The following is a 20,956-nucleotide window of genomic DNA, read 5'->3' as shown; positions in this document are numbered from 1 at the left end:
GTGACGCGTGGGAGGATTCACAGCAGCCGCCGCATACAGATCTCCGCCCATGCAGCGCTTTGTTTCGATTTATGGTATCGGTGGCATCATCGGTGAACAGACGACGCGCGCTACTCTGGCGCCATCTCGTAGCCATCGTCACCGCAAAGCACGTTTTGCAAGGCACTACGCTTTTCTTCTCACGCTTTCACCATACCCTCCTCCTCCGCTTTCCTCCTCGCGGTCTCTTAGCTATCGCCGTCTTTCATCCCCTGCTGCGCTCCGCGTTTTCTCTTTCATCCTTCGCTGTGCTCGTTCGCTCGGTTACGCCGAGGACGCCGACGCTAAATGCAGGAACGGGTGTCTAAGGGCTGCGCTCTAAAAGCCAGGTCGCTTCGCGCCAGTGGGCTGCCACGTATGGCCAGAGAGCGTGCGGCGTGCACAATATTGTGTTCGCCTTGTTCAAGCAAACTGGTTTCTTATTCGATGGTTCAAGCCTGGAAGCAGCGTCGTTGCCCCGCGTGGTCTCTGCTTCGACGCTGCTGGTGTGACGCGGATGGCACGTCCGAGCTTTGGTGTCTTCAAAGAAAATCATGGGGTGGCTCCAATGTAGCTTGATATGAAGGCTGTGCAGGCTGCGCGAATCTCTTAGTGGGCCTCGTGAGCTGTTATAATGGCGCTGTTTCAAAGCAACAATGAAACAGAATAATGGAAATGAATTCTTTTTCTTGAAAATGGAAAGGAGTAATGGTGCCAGTGCGAATAACGTTCGCAAATGCCGTTCTGCGCTTAAAATCGAACATCTTGTCGGCGTTAGAAGTTGACCAAAGGTCGGTAGGGTAGTTGGCCTTGGGGGCCCGCGGTAAAACCACAATTGAGGTAGTGCAGGGGGACATGGGCTGGGCCTCTTTTGAAGCCACAGAAGCGCAGAGCAAAATTAGTTTTAAAGAAAGTTCCAGGAGCATGTATGAAAATAAATGGGTGGCTAAAGTTCGCAAATATTTTTACCTCAAAAGCGTGAGCACATATGGGAGGAAGAGGTCAAGAAGAATGACAGCAAAGTACAGGGTGATTGAAAATGTGCATATATACAACCAGGGGTGCTATTCAGGACATTGTGAAATTCCGCCATATTGTCAGATTTGGTAATGGTGATAGTATAGGTCAATCAAAGGGGCCGTAGCAGCCCTCTGGATCTCTCTAATTGGTTCAAAATGCCGCCATTACAGAATTCGACATGGTGGAATTTGACAATGTCCAGTATGGTACTTCAGGAGTCATCCAAAAGAAAGTGAAGGAAACAGAGACAGTAAATTTGGTGCGAAGGTTGGGAATAAAGGCCACAGAGATGCACAAAAATGGCGGTAGGTTGGATAAAAAAATCAGCACTACAACATAAATGACAGTGCCTTGATATATAAGGCCCGAGCTGGCTACCTAAGGATAGAAACCTACCGGCGCAAATATTCGCAACAAGATAAGACATGTGCTTGCTGCAGCAAAAATCTGGAGACAACTCAGAATATCCTTATGGAACGCGACGGTATTCATCCAGCGAGAGTAAGCGAGACCTGCAGTAAACATCCACCTTTCAAAAGCGCTTATCCGGTTATCAATCGTTACAAGCATATGTATAACGGTACAAGGCAGATATAGAGGTTTTAAGGAAGAGAGAAAAAGAATACTAGATACTAGACTGATATATATATATATATATATATATATATATATATATATATTACTAGTCATCTAGCCAGCACAAGCAGGCTACGTGACTATTTTTGTTCAGCCTTGTTTCGAAGGGGGATGCCAACAATAGATCATTATTGGGGGTGGTGGTGATGATGATAATTCATTGGCACACCGTCTGAAACGGGGCGGTGACAAATGTTCACCTAGCCTGCCTGAGCTAAGCAGGCATGCTATACATGCTTTTCAATCTAGCATTTTACCTACATCTCCTTGATCTTTTTTCTTTAATGAGGGAAGAGCGTGCCCGGTGTTAACGCAGATCGAACTCAGTGTAGAACAATTGAGCGCTACTAGATGTACTTTTCAAACGTATTTTACTTTGAACCTGCTCCACTACGCTTCTTTCACGTGCTTCGATCGCGCTAGATATCGTCAATGCAGATCGACCTCTGTGGATTGACTTCAACCAAGATCGAAGCTATCCGCGGGACAGGGTCGAAACGTACGGTTGCATTTTTTCTTAGTCTAAACATGGTAAAAGAAATCAGGACGTCAGTTCTTATGGTCTCTGAATGCCAGAAAGTATTCATGGAATTGACGTAAGTTGGTCAGGGTAGTTTCAGTCTGCTTCCACGAACAGTAGCAGGTCGTTATGTCACAGTATGTAAATCGAAACTACAGTATAAATTTAATGAAGATGAAATTGACCACTATTCAAAACGTTAAATATTTATGCCTCCTCGCAGAAAGGTTATCCGGAGCAAACCCTATTTAATCTTCTTTAATATTTCTAGTTTCAGCATGAAACTTCGAACTATGAACGTCGTTACTAAGCTATAGACTGTACTTAAGGTGTTCTCTGAAATTAAATTTAGTGAGGAATGTCGCGTCGTGAACTCAGATTTCAGCACCTTCCATGCTGAAATATTAAAATCTTTGAGGAGGGGAACTGGTACGTGTCAATGTCGCTTGTATTCTTTTTTTTTTTGGAAAGTACTGGTAACTCCCGTGTAGCGTATAAAGGGCCTTCCTGAGAGATCCTGTGACATAAATATTGTATACGTTCCTTTATTTTCCAGGCGATATCTTGGAGCGCATTCCAGCGATAATTGGGGCGCAGCTCTATTCGTGTTTTCTTTTCGCGATATATACTGGCTGGCGCGGACAATCTGTCTCGTGCGGACTGATGTCCCTGTATATGCTCCCATCTGCGGGACCATATACAGGAACACTAATGCGGACCTCCCAGACAACGCACGCTACTCTGGCGCCATCTCGTAGCCATCGTCGCCGCACTGCGCTTTTCTTCTCACGCTTTCGCCAAACCTTCCTCCTCCGCTTTCCGCCTCATGGTTCAGCTGTACCCTACTCATCCGCTTCCCTCCTCGCGTCTTTCATTCTCCGCTGCACTATGCGTTCGCTATTTCATCCTTCGCTGAGCCCGTTCGCTCGGTTACGCCGACGCCGACGCGCGCCGCAGGAAAGGGTGCCTAAGAGTTGGGCTCTAAAAACGACACGCAGTGCGTGTCAGGCAAGTAGAGCCGTGGAAATGAGGGAACATAATTATTGTGGGGGACAGGCGGACTTCGCGCTGCAGGGTGTTGCGGTGTCTCGATTTGCTTCTTTTTGTTTGCCTCATGCTTGTATGCGCAACTTGAATACTCAAGTTATAAACTTAACTTCATTAGTTTTGGGAGTATAACTTGCTAACTTATAATTATTTTATTTATATTATTTATAACTAATTATTTTATCTATATTATTTATAACTTTTTTGTCGGTAACATGCACTCATGAAGTGAATTTATTTGTGGGATTCACAGCAAGTGCGCGCGCGGTGTTTGCGGCCCGCCAGAGCCTTCTGTAGTATGCCATGTATCGTGAATAGGTTGTTGAGATACAAAAATTACATGCTGTGCCGGAGCTCAAATTAAAAGAAAAGGAGTAAAAAAAGTCTAAATAAAAATATGCGGATACCACGCACTGTGGGAATCGATGTAAGCGGAGCTTTGTATGCTGTTTGCTTTGATTGACGATCATTAGCGGTGATGTTTGCTGCGAATGTGTAATTTCTTCAACGTTTTGTCCAATACGATAGTGGTGAGTTGATGTTAAACGTTGCCTTGTATGTACCACAGCTGCTTGTCTGCGTAGTCCACAGAACACACAGGGAGACGTCCTTGCTTGAGGCGCTCTTGTGCGTCATTTGTCATAATCTCTGAGAGGGTTGAGCATTGCCTCACGTGGCACATTGCATCGTGGCAGAAGTGTTAAGCTTTAATTGAATTATGGGGCTGTACGTAATTTAAATAATTATTATAAAATTCTATGCATACATTGTATACATACATTGGTGGTCTGCACCCCGTTTCGCTGCCTAGCGAAGACGCTCCTGTTCCGCGCGACGCTTATTTCGGGTCTGGGTCTCCTCGACGCTGAGTGCACGCTTTGGAGCCATTCTGCTGGCGCGTGTTTACGCGCTCCTTCTCCATACGTGACCAGCACGTTGTCGAGACGCCATCTCCAAGCGCTCTCTTCAGGCTATGGGTGATTGCAATGTTTACACTATCGCATCCCAGCTCGCGACCTGCACAGCGCAGCGCCTGTATTTTCTGTCGCATAGGAAAGCAAGCACAACACGTGCCATACGCACAAACTACGCATCCCGGCCCGCGGCGGCGCCGGCCGGGATGGATGGATGGATGGATGTTGTGAGCGTCCCCTTTGTAACGGGGTGCTGGGTTGCGCCATCAAGATCTTGCTATTATACTGCCTAATGTCCTACCTAGGTTAATTAAACAATAAAAAAAAACCCCACTAACTCCCACAACCAAATTTTCTGATCCCCTATTGCGAACTTTGCTTTGGCACGTCTCCGTTTTTTTGTTTTTTCCCAACTTTTCTTCCACCAATCCTCCAATCGCCTCTTACTAATCCCTATTGCGGACATGTTTACTTTACCACTGCTCTCGCTGGACCTAAGGGCTTCAACGAGGCCAGTGGTGCCTAAATCGATAGCTGGGCAGACGCTTCACATTCTAATAAAACATGCTCCATAGTTTCCCTAGCTTTACCGCCGCAGGCACATGCTTCTTCTTCATTCTTATATATCACTTTATAGGTGCGTGTTCTAAGGCATCCCGATCTCGCTTCGAAAAGTAATGAGCTTCCCTTTGAGTTATCATAAATTGTTTCTTTCCTGATTTCGTTTTTTTTCCTCTTGAGTAGTTACTCGCAGATGCGCGGAGGCGAGCTCCATCTGGTGGTGCTTCAAGAAACCCAGCGGCACGTGCGGCTAGACCATAAAAGCTGCAGCAGCACCTGGAAAGTCGGGAGAAGAGGCAAAGAAAGCTTCGCTTTAAAATGTGTGCATTACAAAGGCTAAGTGTTGTGTAGGGCCGATACTTTCCGATTGTACCAACGCCGATCGGCTGCATGTGTTGACGCTTGAAATTTATAGGAACCTATGCTCGCAAATAAAATGTTAAATAATTGGTATACATCTCCGATCACCACTGCCTTCGGCTATGCATAATGCTATGCTCTTTCTTTTTTTTTGCCGTCCGATCTTACCTTTTTGATTCTTTGTGGTCGAAAAGAAGTAGTATGTGTGTGGTGTAAAGTGTCCCTTAGCAACTACCAGCATGGATTTCGCAGTGGCCTGCATCACCATTACGCAAACGTCTGAATGTGCTATGACATCTGTCATGCACTAGACCTAGGTCTTCAAATCGATGCCACATTTGTTGACTTTTCCAAAACCATTGATACAGTTGTACATTCGAAGCTTTTGCATAAACTATACATAATATTTTAAATAACCCTATAGGTTACCTGGATCATTAGTTTTCTCTCAGATAGGTCGCAATACGTCTGCTGCAATTCTGCCAAATCACATACGGCGGCCGTTATCTCTGGTGTTACGCAGGGTTCAGTTTTAGGCCTGCTTCTCTTCCTCCTGTATGTAAATGACCTTCCTGGCAACGTACTATCAACTAAAATCTGTCTTTACGCCGATGGCTGCGTTATCTATCACACAATTACCAGTCATGAAGATCATATTGTTCTGAACAGAGCATTTTTCAACTTTTGTACTTGGTGTAACAAATGGCAGATGAACATTAATTTTCGCAATACTGTCTCTAGGTCCTTCTCGACACGTACTGCACAATTGTGCCTTCCTTATTGTTTCAATGGCCTTCTTCTGGAAAAAGGTTTCTCAGTATAAGTACCTTGGCATTCCATTGACACGCGATTTATCACGGTCCAAACACATTGAAGCAACATAGACATGCCCTCAGTGTTGCTCAGTGGCTATGGTGTTGGGCTGCTGAGCACGAGGTCGCGGGATCGAATCACGGCCACGGCGGCCGCATTTGGATGGGGGCGAAATGCGAACACACCTGTGTGCTTAGATTTAGGTGCACGCTAAAGAAACCCAGGTGGTCGAAATTCCCGCAGTCCTCCACTACGGCGTGCCTCATAATCAGAAAGTGGTTTTGGCACGTTAAACACCATAATCTAATTAAAAATACGGCGACGACGATAGTCTGACGGCGGCGGCATGACGGCAGATTTTTCGTTCTCTGGCGAAGAAACATTACAGCCTGTTCTGTCGCCAGCTGGGGCGATGCCGAAGGCGGCACAGTGTGGAAGAGCGTCTACTTAGCGCCATAGCGGCTACGAGGAAACGACTGGGGAATGTGGGCCGATACAGTCTAGCACAGCGTCTCAAACCACTAGATGCCACAAGCGAAGAATGCGGGAAACTGGAAGGCACGCGAAAGGCAGTGCGATGGCTATTCGCTTTCATTCCTGTCTGTGTGGCCGAGTGGAAACTGGCGCGCAAGCACGTGCTTGCGCACCAGCCGTCTGAAAAAGTGTCTATATTTCAGCGAGAGAAGCATGCGTGCGATTGTAGCCTAATTTAGTGCTTGCTCGCACAAGAAAAAAAAAAAACGAAGTCGCCTAATGGTCATGCTCACGACGTCGTGCAAGAGCTGCATCGAGACGAGTGCTGAGAGCAGGAAGTAGTGCACTTCCTCGGCGTCCTCCGCGACGTACATCCACTCAAGTCTGAGCGTGCCGCCGGCGTATACGTTGACCAATTGCGATGCCAAGGAGGCGGCGATCCAGAAGATGCCGGCGGCGTAGACGGCGTGCAACCGGCCCGTGATGCGCTTCTTGGCGACGTTCCAGACGTCGGTAGGGGTCAGCTGCAGGAAGACCTTCTCGACGAGCGACTGAAACTGCTCGTTCTCGTGCGAACGCATGTGAATCAAGGCGATGACGTACGCCATGACCTGCATCACAGCAGGCAGGAGGTAAACGGCAAACCAGCTGCTGCCACACTTCTGCAACACAGAAACAGGTATAGTCATGGTGAAACAGTTATGCCGAACACAAAATAATTGTGGAAGCAGCGATGTTCACCCATCTATACGTTTTGAATCCTACTCTGCCAGCATGTAGCGAGTTGTCATTACCTAACTCCGATTTAGATCTACCATCCACACCACAGTTCATTTCTAGAGATCTTAAACACATGCTGCGTGAATGATATGATGGTACACGGGTGTATTTGAGTTATCGTAATGCACTTTTCTTGGCTTGGTGTCGCAGGGGTGGACATTCGAATGAAGCAGAGTATAGGCAGGCGTAAATACTCTCTCGCAGTAGTAAAACTACGAAACCTTTGTCCTAACGTCGGCCATTGGTTTGCCTTTTCAGCCATTTGGATAGGTTGATTTTCATTCATGAAAGTCTGCGTTTTCGGCAGACGTTGCTTTCCTGATATCTCATCTTTCTTTGACAGCTAGACACACAGATACTGTTAATCCTACCACAGTAAGAACATACTTTATACCCGGATGCCTTTAGTCACCTCATAAAATACCTGCCATGCCATGTCGAACACATTAAAATTAAATACGAGAGAGTGGTTCGCAGGAAGACGAAGGCTTGAAGTTAATTGCAGTGATAGAACAAGGAATGTTGTTGAAGCCAACGTTTCGGCAAAGGCTCTTGTGTTGGTCAGGCTCTGGCGAAGACAAGATCCCTTGACGAAACGCGGGCTTAGGCAGCATTTCTTGTTCTACCCCTGTCAATCGCGCTCCACTTAAGACTTCTGATAACGAGCGAACTACACGACGTCTGACAACAACGAATAAGATGCGCACAATACGACTACAAGCGGTTGTGGAGTCAACTGTGCTTTTCCTCCTGTGACGTCATCTTTTATGTGATGCGCTCGTTATGTCACGTCTAACAAACTACTTTGTTGCCTTTTGCTGAGGAACAGGAAGCTGCCATAATCACCATGTTTTTTCCGTGGACCAATCCGTTGTGCTTGACGGCTGCGGGCGAGTGGATTGCTTGCGACCCGTAGCTTACGATGCCGTCCCTTCGGAAACAGGACGTGTATTGAAGCACGTGCCCGAGTACGAGGATGACGAAGACGACGACGTTGTGCATGACGTTGAGCGTCTGCAGCGCGGGCTGGCAGCGCACGTGCTCGCTGGTGTCCACAAGGGGCAGCCAGCCGACAATGGCGAGAAGCCGGAAGTAGTGGCGGAGCACGTTTTCCTCGCAGAACCTGAGCACCACCGACGTGGACACCTCCATGGGAGCGTGCAGGTCCAGGAAGACGCTCGTACGCGTGCGCGCGTAGTCCGTGTTGCTGCACACAGCCGGTGGCGGTGGCGACGGCGGCGGCGAAGCGCGGCTGGAGTCCGAGGAGTGTCGCGTCTCGTCCTTTAGCTCCTGTCCCTCTTTCGTGGGCGTGTCCTCGGCAGGCGTCACGACAATCTCCATGGGTTCTAACACGTCAGAAGAAACCAATGAATGAAATAATAAGCTGCTTGAATTCGGGAAACGACACCTAAATTTAAAGCGAGAGAGGGATCAAGAAATGGAGAAGAGGAGCGACACTGCTGGGGGGGCGGAATTGTGCTCATGATGACAAATGTACACGACGCAGCTTAAATGGCGGGTTGTGAGGTGGATTATGGAATGAGGATGAAGGATGACGCTATAAATTTCTGGTGGCACGGATCTTCTTAGATGTGGCAAAGCATTGCAAAACAGCTCTTCTGGAGGAAATTGTACCAGCGCAGTGTGGCTTTGGTCATGCAGATTGTATCGCCTTATTGCTAAGGTTCTGTGTTTGCGAAGTCTACTCTAGAGAAAAAAAAAAGATGTATCGGAGGCTGCTTTTCGGAGTCCTTTTCAAACGGAAAATTTATAGTTCTATTCGACATTTTTTATGTAGTGTTTTTCCGTTAATAACTATCACTATATCTGTGAGTGGAATTTAGAGAATAAATCTTCATTCGATTCCACATATTGATAGGCGAAATAGAGACAGCGACATCTTTAGCGTCCAACCTGCATACCCAAAGCGACAATAATTTTGGGATCAGACACGGTGACCGAGAAGGCGCAGGTCGCCCGTATGAAGACGTTCAGGTAAATGAGAAAGGCTGCGATATGCAGTACAATTTCAGACGAAAACGAAATGCAACGAGGCGGTTTACATGATTTGACATGAGAATCCATAAACCGGAGTTTTTCGGATAAAGTCGAGTCCGCTAAATTGCTGTTCAAGATGAATTAAACACACAGCATTGTTGGCTTAGAATATAGCAGTCAACGTAGCCGTGGTGCCTTTGAAGTGGTGGGCGAGTAGTTCGCACCGAACTCTCTGTGTCTATATATAGCAAAGCTCATCGCAGGGCGAGTTGGCGCTTAGATGCCGTGGTATAGCCGGCACGAAGAAATAGGACAAGGACAATAACAGTAACTGAAGCGAACAAATGGAGTTTGTTCATGTCAGTTATCGTTAGTGTCCTTGTGCCCTTTCTTCGCGCCGGCTATACCATGGCATCTGTTACATACGCTTACAGATATTACTCAACTATCCTGACGTCATGAGAGATTGCATTTAGACGCGCTCCGTCTTCTGCTGTTCTCTTGCTTCTTGCTTCTATCTTTCGGTCCACTAGCCCCATTTCCCCTTGAAGGGTAGCCAACCTGGCGTCCGTCTGGTTAATCCCACTGCCTTTCTTTCTTTCTTTCTTTCTTTCTTTCTTTCTTTCTTTCTTTCTTTCTTTCTTTCTTTCTTTCTTTCTTTCTTTGTTTCTTTCTTTCTTTCTTTTCTTTCTTTCTTGCCTAGGGAAATACTAAAGTGTGGAGCGAGAAACTAGGAATTTGCATCATATTTGTGTCCCGCAGTTGCAGTATTTACAAGACAATTCCTTGAGGCGCGGATTGTAGGCGTAGATACTGCAGATAGGCTTTCTTCCTTTCTACTGTTACTGCTGCCCGCAGAGAAGCGGAGTAGCTGCAGGACTGTCATTCTACCTAGGGGTAGAATACACAGGCGATTGGCAACGTATTTTCTTGCATATCACCGTATTTTATCATTATGTGATGATTGGACAAGTTATTGTTCGTTGAGTAGCCGGCGACACAGTATTTGCAAACATTTCCAATCTCAATAAATCACTCACGCAGGCGGTCCGCAACAGCCTCTTGAAACTTTGTGCGTCCGGCCACAGCATCTCTCTTTGTTTGAGCTCGATGTGCATCGTATCTACCCATCTCCAAATGCAACTTTATTCGACTTTGACAACCCTTCTGCCGCTTCCCGTGTGCTTGAAGTTTGCCTTTACAATTCCTATAACCGTCCGATTCGACACTGCCTGACACGTGCTCTCTTCGACTGTCGTATCTTTAGCACAACTCTTTAAATCGCACCCACTGCCTCAGTACACTGCGCTCTGTCACTTTGATCAGTGTTCAGCATGTGGCATGAAGCATCCTTATGGGAGATACTTTAATCTCGCGCAGGTTGCGGGACTCCTGTACTGCTTAAACTGAACGCTGCACTGATAACAAGCCGCATTCTCTATCAGCTCCCTCTGATACCACCGTCATCGAGTCAATTCGAGCGCTTGGAGGCAGGGCACAGAAAGGGACTTCGCTTGGCGATGGGAGTTCCAACGGCGGCTTGAAACAAGAAAGTCACTAATGAGGCAGAGTCTCTTCCACTCCGCCTCTTGGCATCTCAGGCCTTGCTGATGCAGCTATTAAGGCTGGGCGAGTCACGCGCAGGCACGGCGCTTCTCCGGCGGCTAAGAGCAAGAACTCGCTCACATTTACATGTGGCGCTGAACACCTTCCGATTTTTAGGATTGGAATGGCCTAAACGAAGTCGCCTTGACCCGCCATGGTCTTTTTCGGACGTTACCTGCAACCTCAATGTACCCCACCTACCGACGAAACGCACCATTTCAACTGCCGAAGCAAAGTTTATTGTGCTGGACAACTTGAGCACTGTGTTTTAAAGCCATTTACAAGTGTACACAGACGGTTCGTTGTGCGCACAAACAGATAGCTGTGCAGCGGCATTCTGCATACCATCCCTTGATGTGTCATGGTCTGGCCGACTGGATCGCGTAGTTTCCACTACAACAGTAGAAAGCGCCGCAATCACCGCGGCTTTGCGGAAACTACGGGCCTTTTCTGCACGAGATGTCGTGGTGCTGACGGATTCCAAGTCAGCATTACAGAGATTACATCGGGGCCTACCTCTATAGAGAAATTCACAAGGCAGTCTCTGGCACTGATTGACGACCTAACGAGCAAAGCATTTAACATAAGGTTTCAGTGGATTCCATCACACGTAGGAATTGATGGAAACGAGGAAGCTGACGCCCTTGCACGTCTAGCGCTGACATGTGTCCCAAAAGTGAAAGCTCCAAAAGCTTTTCAATACCTTAAGGATGCAATCCGCCTTCACTTTAGAGAGATGCACAAGAATCCACACGAATCCTGTGTGACTCATGGATTCACACGCGAACAAGCGACGCTTCTATACCGCATCAGGACCGACTCCGCGTACACCCCAGCTTGGTTATTCAAGACTGGGCTTCGCGCTTCCCCACTCTGTGTTTTCTGTGGTGACATTGGCGACATCGAACATTTCATTTGGCTATGCCCGCAGTTTGACACAGAAAGAAAAGCGATGGTCGACAACCTACAAAAGAGCGGTCTTACGCACAGGAGCTTTGAAGACGTTGTTTTTCCCGGAGGGCCCGCGGCATTCAGGAAGAGAGCGCAACGACTACTGATAGCCTTCCTGCGAGACACGGGGCTCATCGACACCTGGTGACACACCCCTGATCTCAATTCGAAGGAGGATCAGGTGGAACAATTGCCGGCTAATCCCGCCTGCTTCAACATCACCACCACCACTACCACCACCACCGCTCCTAGTCCACTGACTATCACTTGTATAGAGCAAACGATGTTACCGCAGCGGGCTTCTCTCAAAGATATTGGGATCATATTGGGAAGAAGCCCGCTTTCAAGGTGAAGCTGCGGTCGTACAGACACATGCGAAATATTCTTTTTGACAGTTCGAAGTACAGGCTGTCGTCTATTAAAGAGAGAGAGAGAGACTGCGCATTTAGATTAGACGTGCGTGGTATTCCATTGAGCTGTGAGCGGGCGTGCTGCACAGCTCGGGCCGTCGGTACCAGCAGCATACGGTGCGGCGGGCGCGGGGGGCAACGATAGCCACAGGAGCCCCGGCCTGAGAGCCCCTCCCAGACGCAAGCAGGAAGACCAGCCGCCTTGCGTCTCTTTTCCTAATTTTCAATAAATTTATAGTTGTGAAAGCCCAATCATCGCTGCTGAGATGAAATGAACGGAAGTGAAAGCCTACAACACATTTAGCCTTCCGTGAAGGAAGCAAATGAGGTAGAAATCGCGACGATTTTGGCCTGAAGAAGGCAGGCTAGGCGCCACGTGTTGGGAAACGACGTTGTTTCCTTTTCATCTTGATGCCGAAACACTCTGGGAGACCTCCATCAAACGTTTATGCGGCAAAATAAATTTATCTGAAATTTGTGGCTGCTGCGAGACCTTTCAGCACCTTATATTTGAGCGTCCCGTTTTCAGTGCGCAGAGCATGTCGCTAGTGAGAGACTACCATCTCCTTGGCCTGCGCTGTAAGACTCTCGACGAATGTTTGTACCCCAGTGGTTGTGCGTCTAAATGTGATCAGGTTCATCACGTTCTACTTACTTTTCTAGAGTTAACTAACTTAGGTTCACGTTTGTAGCGTCGAAACTATTCTATTCAACATTCTGTAGTATCGTGACTTTCAGTGACCGAACCTGCTGTGTGTGATCTGTACTGTGTGTTCTACTTTATTCTTTTGATTTATCCTGTTGCCTTTCCTTTTCCCTCCCTCCCTGCCTTTCTATGCATCCTTCTCTCTCTCTCTCTTTTTTCTTCCCTTCTTCCTACCTTCCATTTCTGTGTTGCTGTCTGACAGTACTGTCTGCCCTTCTGAAGAGTAGGCAGGCGTTGTGCCCTTTCCGGTGGCAGTTGCCAGCCTTCTCCTCGCTTTCCTTTTCCTGTTAATTGTATATATGTGTTCAAAACAAATAATAATAATGATAATGAAATTTTCTTCCTAGTTTTACGTGAACGCATGAAAAGTTTGAAGGTACCGGTGGCTTTTAACGGACGATGCTTCCAAATGTTTTTAAAAGGCAGTGGCCGCTCCCACGGCACGTCCGTACATCCGCTTGAATATTGAAATTTATTCTGAGATGCAACATATCATAGGAAAAAGAAGGGGACGACATTTACGCTCGGTTTCCGTCGTTTTCCATCGTTAACGCATTGTGTCTTGCGATAATGGAACAGTTTAATTCGCGAATATCTTTTAAGCCCCCCGTTACGCATGAAAGTCAGAGAAGCGGCGCTTAGGTGCGTGGCAAGCGATGAGAAGCGTCGCCAATTAGACGATACGGAAAACCACACTGCATTGCCCTTCTGCACGGTGCAGCGTATTGGTTTTCGTAAAAGAAAGAAAGAAAGAAAGAAAGAAAGAAAGAAAGAAAGAAAGAAAGAAAGAAAGAAAGAAAGAGAAACAACCGTAGCCTGAGTAAACACACTCAAATACGCGCACGTACAAGCGTGCCCATACGCGCACACATGAAGGCAAGAAGCACAGCAGCGATGACTCATTTGTCGGAACATCGGAAACTTTAACTCTTCGCAATTTGTTATTGGCAGCAAGCCAGCACTTCACGAAATAAAAACAGTGTCTAAACTTGTTCTCTCAATTACGCGGTTTCCCCGACCTCGCAGGGGCTGCCATTTCCGTGTTTGCACGAAACTGATACGGTCTTATCTGCTCGCTTTCCTTTCTTGAGCTGCAAGGCCTTCGGTATGCAGTTGAAGAGGCAGATATACGCAATGCCAATATCAACGAGGCTCCTGCTCGTCAATTATCGTTCTCCAGCCATATCAACGGAAGTCTTTGGCGCGTGTGGGTTGCCCGCGCTACCATGGCGGCGAGTTTTTGTTACGCCACCCCGGCCAATGACTGAACGACAATCCAAGCTGTTCGTGTGTTACCATGCGTGCCTGCACTCGAAACACCGCCTCAAGTCTACAGATTAAGTCACAGAGGAGGAAACAAACATGGAAGTCGACTTTCTTTGCTCCAAGAAGTGAGCATTACTGAATAGTTGTGTGCACTGCCGTCGTATAGGGTGCCTCGATGTTTCTCTTGCCCGCGTGAGGGTGACATTGAGGCACACAGACGGTTATGATGATGATGGTTTGCAACCACTGGCATGTATTGATTTGATGCTATAGTTGCACACATCCGACCAAATAGGACGCTATCGTCAGTGATGACTAAGCCGGGCAAGTTCTAATGTTGCCTACTCGCTTCACCGACGTACGTAAATCTGACTCAACTTCAGCAGCTCTACCTGTGCTGAATAAAGTATATGAAACAGTTGCGCTTGTGTCTGACTCTTCATGTGTTTTCATTCTCTATATGAGTTCTTGTCTTAATCCTCTATTCACGGGAACACCGACTGGACGCCGCAGTTGTTCGTAACAAATTTGCTGGCCCTGTTCAGGGGGTGAACCCTAGTCCATGTCTGTGGCCTGCAGACATACGCAGTAATAATAATATCCTGCAGACATATGCAGTAACTACCGAATGTCGTCATAGGCTTTCCCCACATCGAGGAAGCAGGTTAGCAAATGGTGCGACTCGCTCCTCGCGATTTATATACATCCACTGGCACAGGACAAGTAGGTTATCAACTAGCCGTCGGTCATGGCGAAATCAATTCTACAATTAAATTATGGGGTTTTACCTGCCAAAATCACTTTCTGATTATGAGGCACGCCGTAGTGGAGGACTCCGGAATTTTCGACCACTTGGGGTTCTTTATCGTGCACCTTTAACACGGGTGTTTTCGCATTTCGCCTCCATCGAAATGCGACCGCCGTGGCCGCGGGATTCGATCCCACGACCTCGTGCTCAGCAGCCCAACACCATAGTCACTGAGTAACCACGGCGGGTGGTAGAATCAGTTCTAAAGTTCTGCGAGATTTTAGAGAGGACACAGCACAGGAAAAACACCGATAAGCGAGGTGTTTGTTCGCTTCCGTCTACGCTCCCACCCGGGCTTTCAGAATCTCTGGAAATAATCAGTACGACACTACCTCGAACGCGTCGAGTGGAGGGCAGCTCCGTCACTATAGACTAAAGAATGGTCGCTGCGGTTCAGTAATAGTGACCTCCAAGAATGTGCGATTTTTGGTTGATCGCGGAGGCCACGCTATAACAGTCCATAGCGATTGCTGCAACGGCGTGTTGCTTGAGAAACATCTCTACAAGGCGCATATAATGTCTACTTTGAAGATGCACCGCAGAACGTGCCTTGGAACTGCGAGAGGTACTTGGACCATGGAGCAGCGCTTCCTGTGGGTCCCACACTGAGAAGGCGCTTCTGACTTTCCTACGGGACAATGGCCTCAACCACGTACTGCGATTAGCTCTGCGAGTGCGTGATTTATTGTGCACGAAATGCGGGTGTTGCGTGTTCAGTCCCGATAATTTCGTACTTTATCGCTTGAATGTACCTAGACTAGCGTGCTAGGCGAGCCACCAGACAATCTTCTAGCGCCGTTTTCTTCTTGCACGCACTGAAAGTACTTGGTCACAAATTTGAAACACAGTAATTGATTCCGCCGAGGGGCAGTAGGGTCCCTCATGCACTCGGCGAAGACCACGAGGAACTTATCTATTGAACTCCGTAGAAATCGCAATGGTTCACATCACGTCCTTCACTGGTGTCTTGCTGTCGCTTGTCATGGCGTCCTTCGCACTGTTCCTGTTCGTGGCGTCCCATAACGAATTTACCTCCTGCTCCGTAAAACTTGTTCGCGAGGCCGCATATTTTGCAAAGGACATAGCGACGGCGTGAAACTCTGACAACTCACGTAAAAAAAAGCAAGCAAGAAAAAGAAGAGAAGAAGAGAACAGACTGTTCGCACTGTGGCAAGAATTCTTTAATACCTTTATGTCCTGAAGTTATAGGGAGCATATAAGTTCGGTGGGTTCTTACCTTCGTAAATTTACAGTACGTGTTGTGACGAAAGGTTTGGCCACTGCAGTAAAAATTAAAATCAGATCTCAAAACGAACGTATCAGGTGCGGTAAACATGTGACATCGGCTGCGAGGCTGCGAACTAAGTTGTTGAGGCTGTATACGGAAGGGTCACAGACTGCAATCGAGGTGAACTTCCGTAGGTGCCGAATCATGATGGTCGCACCGCAGCACTCATGTGAACTTTGATCGTGGTTCATATTGTCAGACCGATAGCTTGTAGGCATTCGACACTGTCTTCCTTGTTTGCGTGGTTAGAAAACGAACTAAACAGAAACCGCGTCTGTTCTTCTTGCTCTCTCTCTCTCTTTCCGCCCTCGCTGCGGGCTTTCTGACTCTAAAATAGCTTTCCGAAGACAGACAACACAAGGATGCGTGTTAGCGACACTGAAGTTTTCTTGAGGCAGATTTGATAGACGCAACCAACAGTGAGTGAGTGAGTGAATAAACTTTGTTATGGATGCCTGCAGAATGGTTAGCCTTCCCCTGTTAGGGAGGCGTCACCGTGACGCGGCCATGACGTCTTCGCGGCGTGTGGCGCCTCTACTTCGGCAGCGGCCGCACTACTTCCTTTGGTCGACCGCGCCTGGCCTTCTTTTGGGGTGGCAGCCTCCCTCCGGTTTCGCTCGGTCGTTGCCTTTCGAGGGCCGCCGAGATCTGCTGGGTGGCCTGGGCTTGGAAATCCTGATCATAGCACCTTCTTGCGGCCTCGAGCCGCGGCGGCATCGTTGCTGTCGTTGCAGCTTCGTGCGGATTTTTAGCACAGTCCCAGAGGATGTGAGCTGCAGTGGCTCTTTCCTTTTGGTACACACAACACTGGTCACTTATATAAACACTTGGACACACTTGCCTCATCAGCACCGGGGTGAATAACGACCCCGTTTGAAGTTGTGGATATAATGTCGATATAATGTAGTAGGCAGTGGTTCATGGTGCAAGCAAGCTTCTATTTACTTGAGGCGCTTTATGTGCGAGCGAAGTGAAATGTTTATTGAAGCGCTATAAATTGGAACAGCAAAGAGCGTTTTGAATCCACATGCAACATCAGCCTTACTACTCCCAGCGAAGTAGCAAGTGAGACAAAGCTTGACCTCTCTGGCTACGCTTAGCGTCTTGCTAGCCTTTTTCATGTTTTCATGTTTCGAAAGGTTAGTACATACGAATAATCCCTTAGCTCGTATATAGTCTCTTCGGATACCAATGTTCGGATACCAATATCGATGATGATAACGGCTTGGTCGCTTGGCTGACAGTGCCTTATTTTATGGCGATAGCAATTCTTTGGACACTTCAGGTACATTTCCGTCGACGTCCGCCGTGAGGTTCTGTATAAAATTTAAAGTACGATGCGATCGCGGCCGCGCGCTGCATGCTGTAGGTGCGAGGGAAAGCTTGCTAAGGTAAGACGAGAACGATGGTGGTTTGATCTCGTGCGCGCTATGGTGGAGGGCGGGAAGGATGCGCGCTGTCGTCTCGCGTGCGCAAATGTGGGAGCAGGGAAATGTGCGCGCTCTAGGAAGTGGGGAGGGGAGACAAGTTAGCGGGCTTCTCCTCTTCTACTCCGGCCGCGGCTGCGTACGGCGCAGCTGAGCTAGGCCGCGCACGCCCTATCCTGGAGGTAATCTGCGGTGGGTGCAAAGAGCGGGTGACCCGAGATAGCTGATGCCTTCGTGTACGCTGGGCTCTCGCACGCCTAAATCGCGTTGAAGCGAGAGACAGCACGAAGGGCAATGCGCTCGCCGCCGCTCAATCACGCCAGCATTCTGACAGCGGGTGGTCATCGAGTTAGATGTGTCCATGTTTGCCATGTGCGCGCGTGACGCTATGCTTGTCAGTGTAGTTAGTAAGCAAATGCTTACAGCTGGTTATACGGCTGATAAAACTACCCACCTTACTTCGTATAGCTCTCTAATAATTTGCTATCGCAATGAAGGGTTGGCCTTTCAGGCGAATTCTTTTTTTGCACTATTCTCACGTTTATTTCCCCTCAAAATTCGGATGCGAAGCAAGAATGTGGTTCGAAAACTCTTGATTTTCACAGTGAGTTCTGGCTAGGGATATTTTTCCTATATTTAATGGCAGTTTCAACAGCACAATCGTCCTACAGATTCGTTAAAAAGGACGTAACGTACATCTGTGTTGATGCAAGGTTAAGCGTACATGACTTCGAAGTGAAAGTAGCAAAGGTACATATAACCTCGATCTGCTGAACGCGTTTGCTGTCGATCGCTGGCTTGGATTAACAAACAAAATGCTCGATCTTCTTGAGCCTGCATGTCTTCCTAGATCGGACGGTGTGCATTTGTTGAACGTAGAAAGGGATGCTCGGGACGTGCCTGTGCTACATATGCTACTAGAACAAGGTATGCCAATAAAAAATAGTGGATTGAGCTATTAACCATGGCGAACGCGATCCCGGAGGCCACCCACACTGTCGCAGTGCGTGTAATTGTGTAGGCGAGGAAACTGTACGCTGTGAGCTGTCGAAAAAGGACTGTTTGTGGACAAAAAGAAATATTTACCTTTACATTCTGATGTTCACAACAGGGAAACATGAAGTAATGACGTATCCGAAGTTCATACCGGTGTTCTTGGCGTGCGTAAGATTGAATGGAAAGCTGCATAACCGCATTACCATGTTACTTGCATGAGAAACGCGACGATAGTGCCGGCGTTTGAGTACATAACGGCAGCGAAAAAGCACTCGACAGACTTTACGTAATGAACTGTACTTACAGAATGACAGAGTTGTCACGAAAAACAGTTTCAAACGTCGGACGATTGCTGATTCCGTGCTTGGTAGAGCGATCGGTGGTACAAATAAGAAGCAGACGAAGCCGTACTGTAGTATGAAACATGTGGACTGGAATCTGAAAACTGTAGCCCTACAGCTCACTAAGTTCTTGTTGGTCCATCCTTGATAGATCGACTAAAAAATCTGATCACGATATGCACAGGATCATAGCGGCTAAAATTGTCGCAACGTATGAAATCGCCGATAGAGGGATTTTTTTTTCGGAAAAAGGCATAGCCGTAAGAATCAAACAAAAGAGTGGCAATATTGGACGGCTTTGTACGTTTCCGTATACAAGGACGCAGCATTGTCGCTAGTGGTGTAGCCTTGAAATGCAATGCAAAGGCACCCTGTCTCGTAGTTGTTTGAGGAAAGCCCCCGGAAATGAGCGTTTTCCATCAACCACAGTGTTGCGTACCCGCATTGCTTTCCCATTTCGCTAAAACACTGAGCAGGAAGGTGTGTTTGTAAGAACGTCGAGGCTGACTTTTTGCGTCAGTTACAAAGGCTGCCTCTCGAGTATAGTGAACTAGTTCCGAGATTTCGCGTAGCCTGACGAAATATGCCTCGGTGATCAAGGGCTACGGTGCTGCCACGGAAACACTTGCCTCTTTCGTAACATCTTTGCCGAGGGAACGAATGACAGTGTTGGCTGCACGCAGGAACGAACACTTTTACGAGGACAATTATACACAGGGCGACGCTATTTAGTTGACTGCCAACAGTGCATGCTCAGTGAATATATGGCGTACTGTTGCCGCTTTCTACATTCCCGGCCGTGACTGCTGCACTCCAATAGAAATGCAGCGCAATAGTTCTCGTGCGCTTCGATTAAGGTGTTTTTTAAGGAAAAATTCAGAGCCATTCCACTCTGTTAAGGTGGATGACCAGCGGAGCTGTATTTATGGTGATGAATATATTGGTAATAAATATGTTGATTGAAAACAAAAGACATACCTCAATGAATTTTGCTTTTTTATAATTTTTTTGTTGTTTTATTGAATTTCATGCTCAATGCTTTTTTTGTATTTTTAACCTTTTGTTTGCTTTTTTGGATTTATTATTTGGTCGCTAAGGTGACTATCGCTTTATGATTGCTATGATATACGGCAAGTGGCTCTGTGGCGACACTGGAAAGGTTCTTGGCCAATGTGAGGTCGACACACGACCGATGACGCGTCGTGGGCACACTGATCTTTGCGTAAAATTGAATGCCGAACGTTTCCAAGAGAAACGCCACGAACCACTTTCCGTCTGGCCAAGACACGTGCATGTTGAAATCGCGCACAATTACGACGGAGTCGGTAGGCGTGACCCAAACAAAGCTGCGTACGGTTGGCGTTTGCGGCACGATCTTCGTCCGCATTACGTGCCGCCCGCCGTCGCCGCGCACATTGCCGCTTGTGTTCACAACCGTGTTCTTCGTACGCGCGCTGTTCCTCCGCAGTCCTCACCGCACGCGGCCAACCCATTGCACGGGTGGAAGGCAACTGAGATAAGATTACGTTCTTCGCTTGTACAGCCCGTGACGTCAAACCGCAATCCATACTATACAGTGTCTATTTATTGTCTTTTTTTTATTGCGATATTTTTTATCACAATACGTTATGAAATTTCTCGCGGGTAAACGCAGCTGGGGAATACGCGGCGATACGCTTTTGCATTATGCTTTAGCTCTTTTAGCTCTGGGGTTTCCGCCATGTTTTTTGCCTAGACCGCCAGAACCTAGCGTATAACAGTTCCGCTGTAAAACCAAATAGACAAAGGTGGTCAAGATGAACCAGAAGCCTTGCACTGCGACGTCCATCATAGCCCGCACTGCAGCTTCTAGAGGCGCGGATAGACTAGTGAAGTTTGCTTAGATCTTGAGCAGGTAAGCGATGTTTCACTTTGGCAGTGACTGTCGGGTGTGTTGAACGTAAGTTGATGTGGCTGACGTACGCGTGTGTGCGTGCGCTAATAACACAGCATGTGCATGATTTGCAATGTGCATGGT

The 20,956-nt window shown here is 47.6% G+C and overlaps 1 protein-coding gene across 1 annotated transcript; it reads right to left on the bottom strand.

Annotated features, from left to right (window-relative positions):
- Positions 1-6,470: 6,470 nt before the first annotated feature.
- On the bottom strand, positions 6,471-19,096 carry LOC129386320 (uncharacterized). Its single transcript, XM_055074172.1, has 4 exons — positions 18,903-19,096; positions 7,990-8,489; positions 6,640-7,025; positions 6,471-6,543 (listed from the first exon to the last, which is right to left on the bottom strand). Exons 2-4 carry the CDS (start codon positions 8,482-8,484, stop codon positions 6,471-6,473), a joined length of 954 nt encoding a protein of 317 aa, XP_054930147.1. The 5' UTR covers positions 8,485-8,489; positions 18,903-19,096.
- Between the last annotated feature and the right edge of the window lie 1,860 nt (positions 19,097-20,956).

The sequence above is a fragment of the Dermacentor andersoni genome, chromosome 4 (genome assembly GCF_023375885.2).
Source record: "Dermacentor andersoni chromosome 4, qqDerAnde1_hic_scaffold, whole genome shotgun sequence".
Classification (NCBI taxonomy): domain Eukaryota; kingdom Metazoa; phylum Arthropoda; class Arachnida; order Ixodida; family Ixodidae; genus Dermacentor; species Dermacentor andersoni.
The sequence above is the reverse complement of the archived record's forward strand: the minus strand, read 5'-3'. Positions and strand labels throughout refer to the sequence as shown.

What these genes read in the sequence shown, in the direction of transcription:
- LOC129386320 (XM_055074172.1), bottom strand. Translation starts at nt 8,484, where the DNA reads ATGGAGATTGTCGTGACGCCTGCCGAGGACACGCCCACGAAAGAGGGA. An exon ending in TGGTCCACGGAAAAAACATG is followed by an intron (nt 7,026 to 7,989) that starts GTGATTATGGCA and finishes TCTGTGTTGCAG; the next exon opens with AAGTGTGGCAGCAGCTGGTT. An exon ending in GTCGTGAGCATGACCATTAG is followed by an intron (nt 6,544 to 6,639) that starts GCGACTTCGTTT and finishes ACACTTTTTCAG; the next exon opens with ACGGCTGGTGCGCAAGCACG.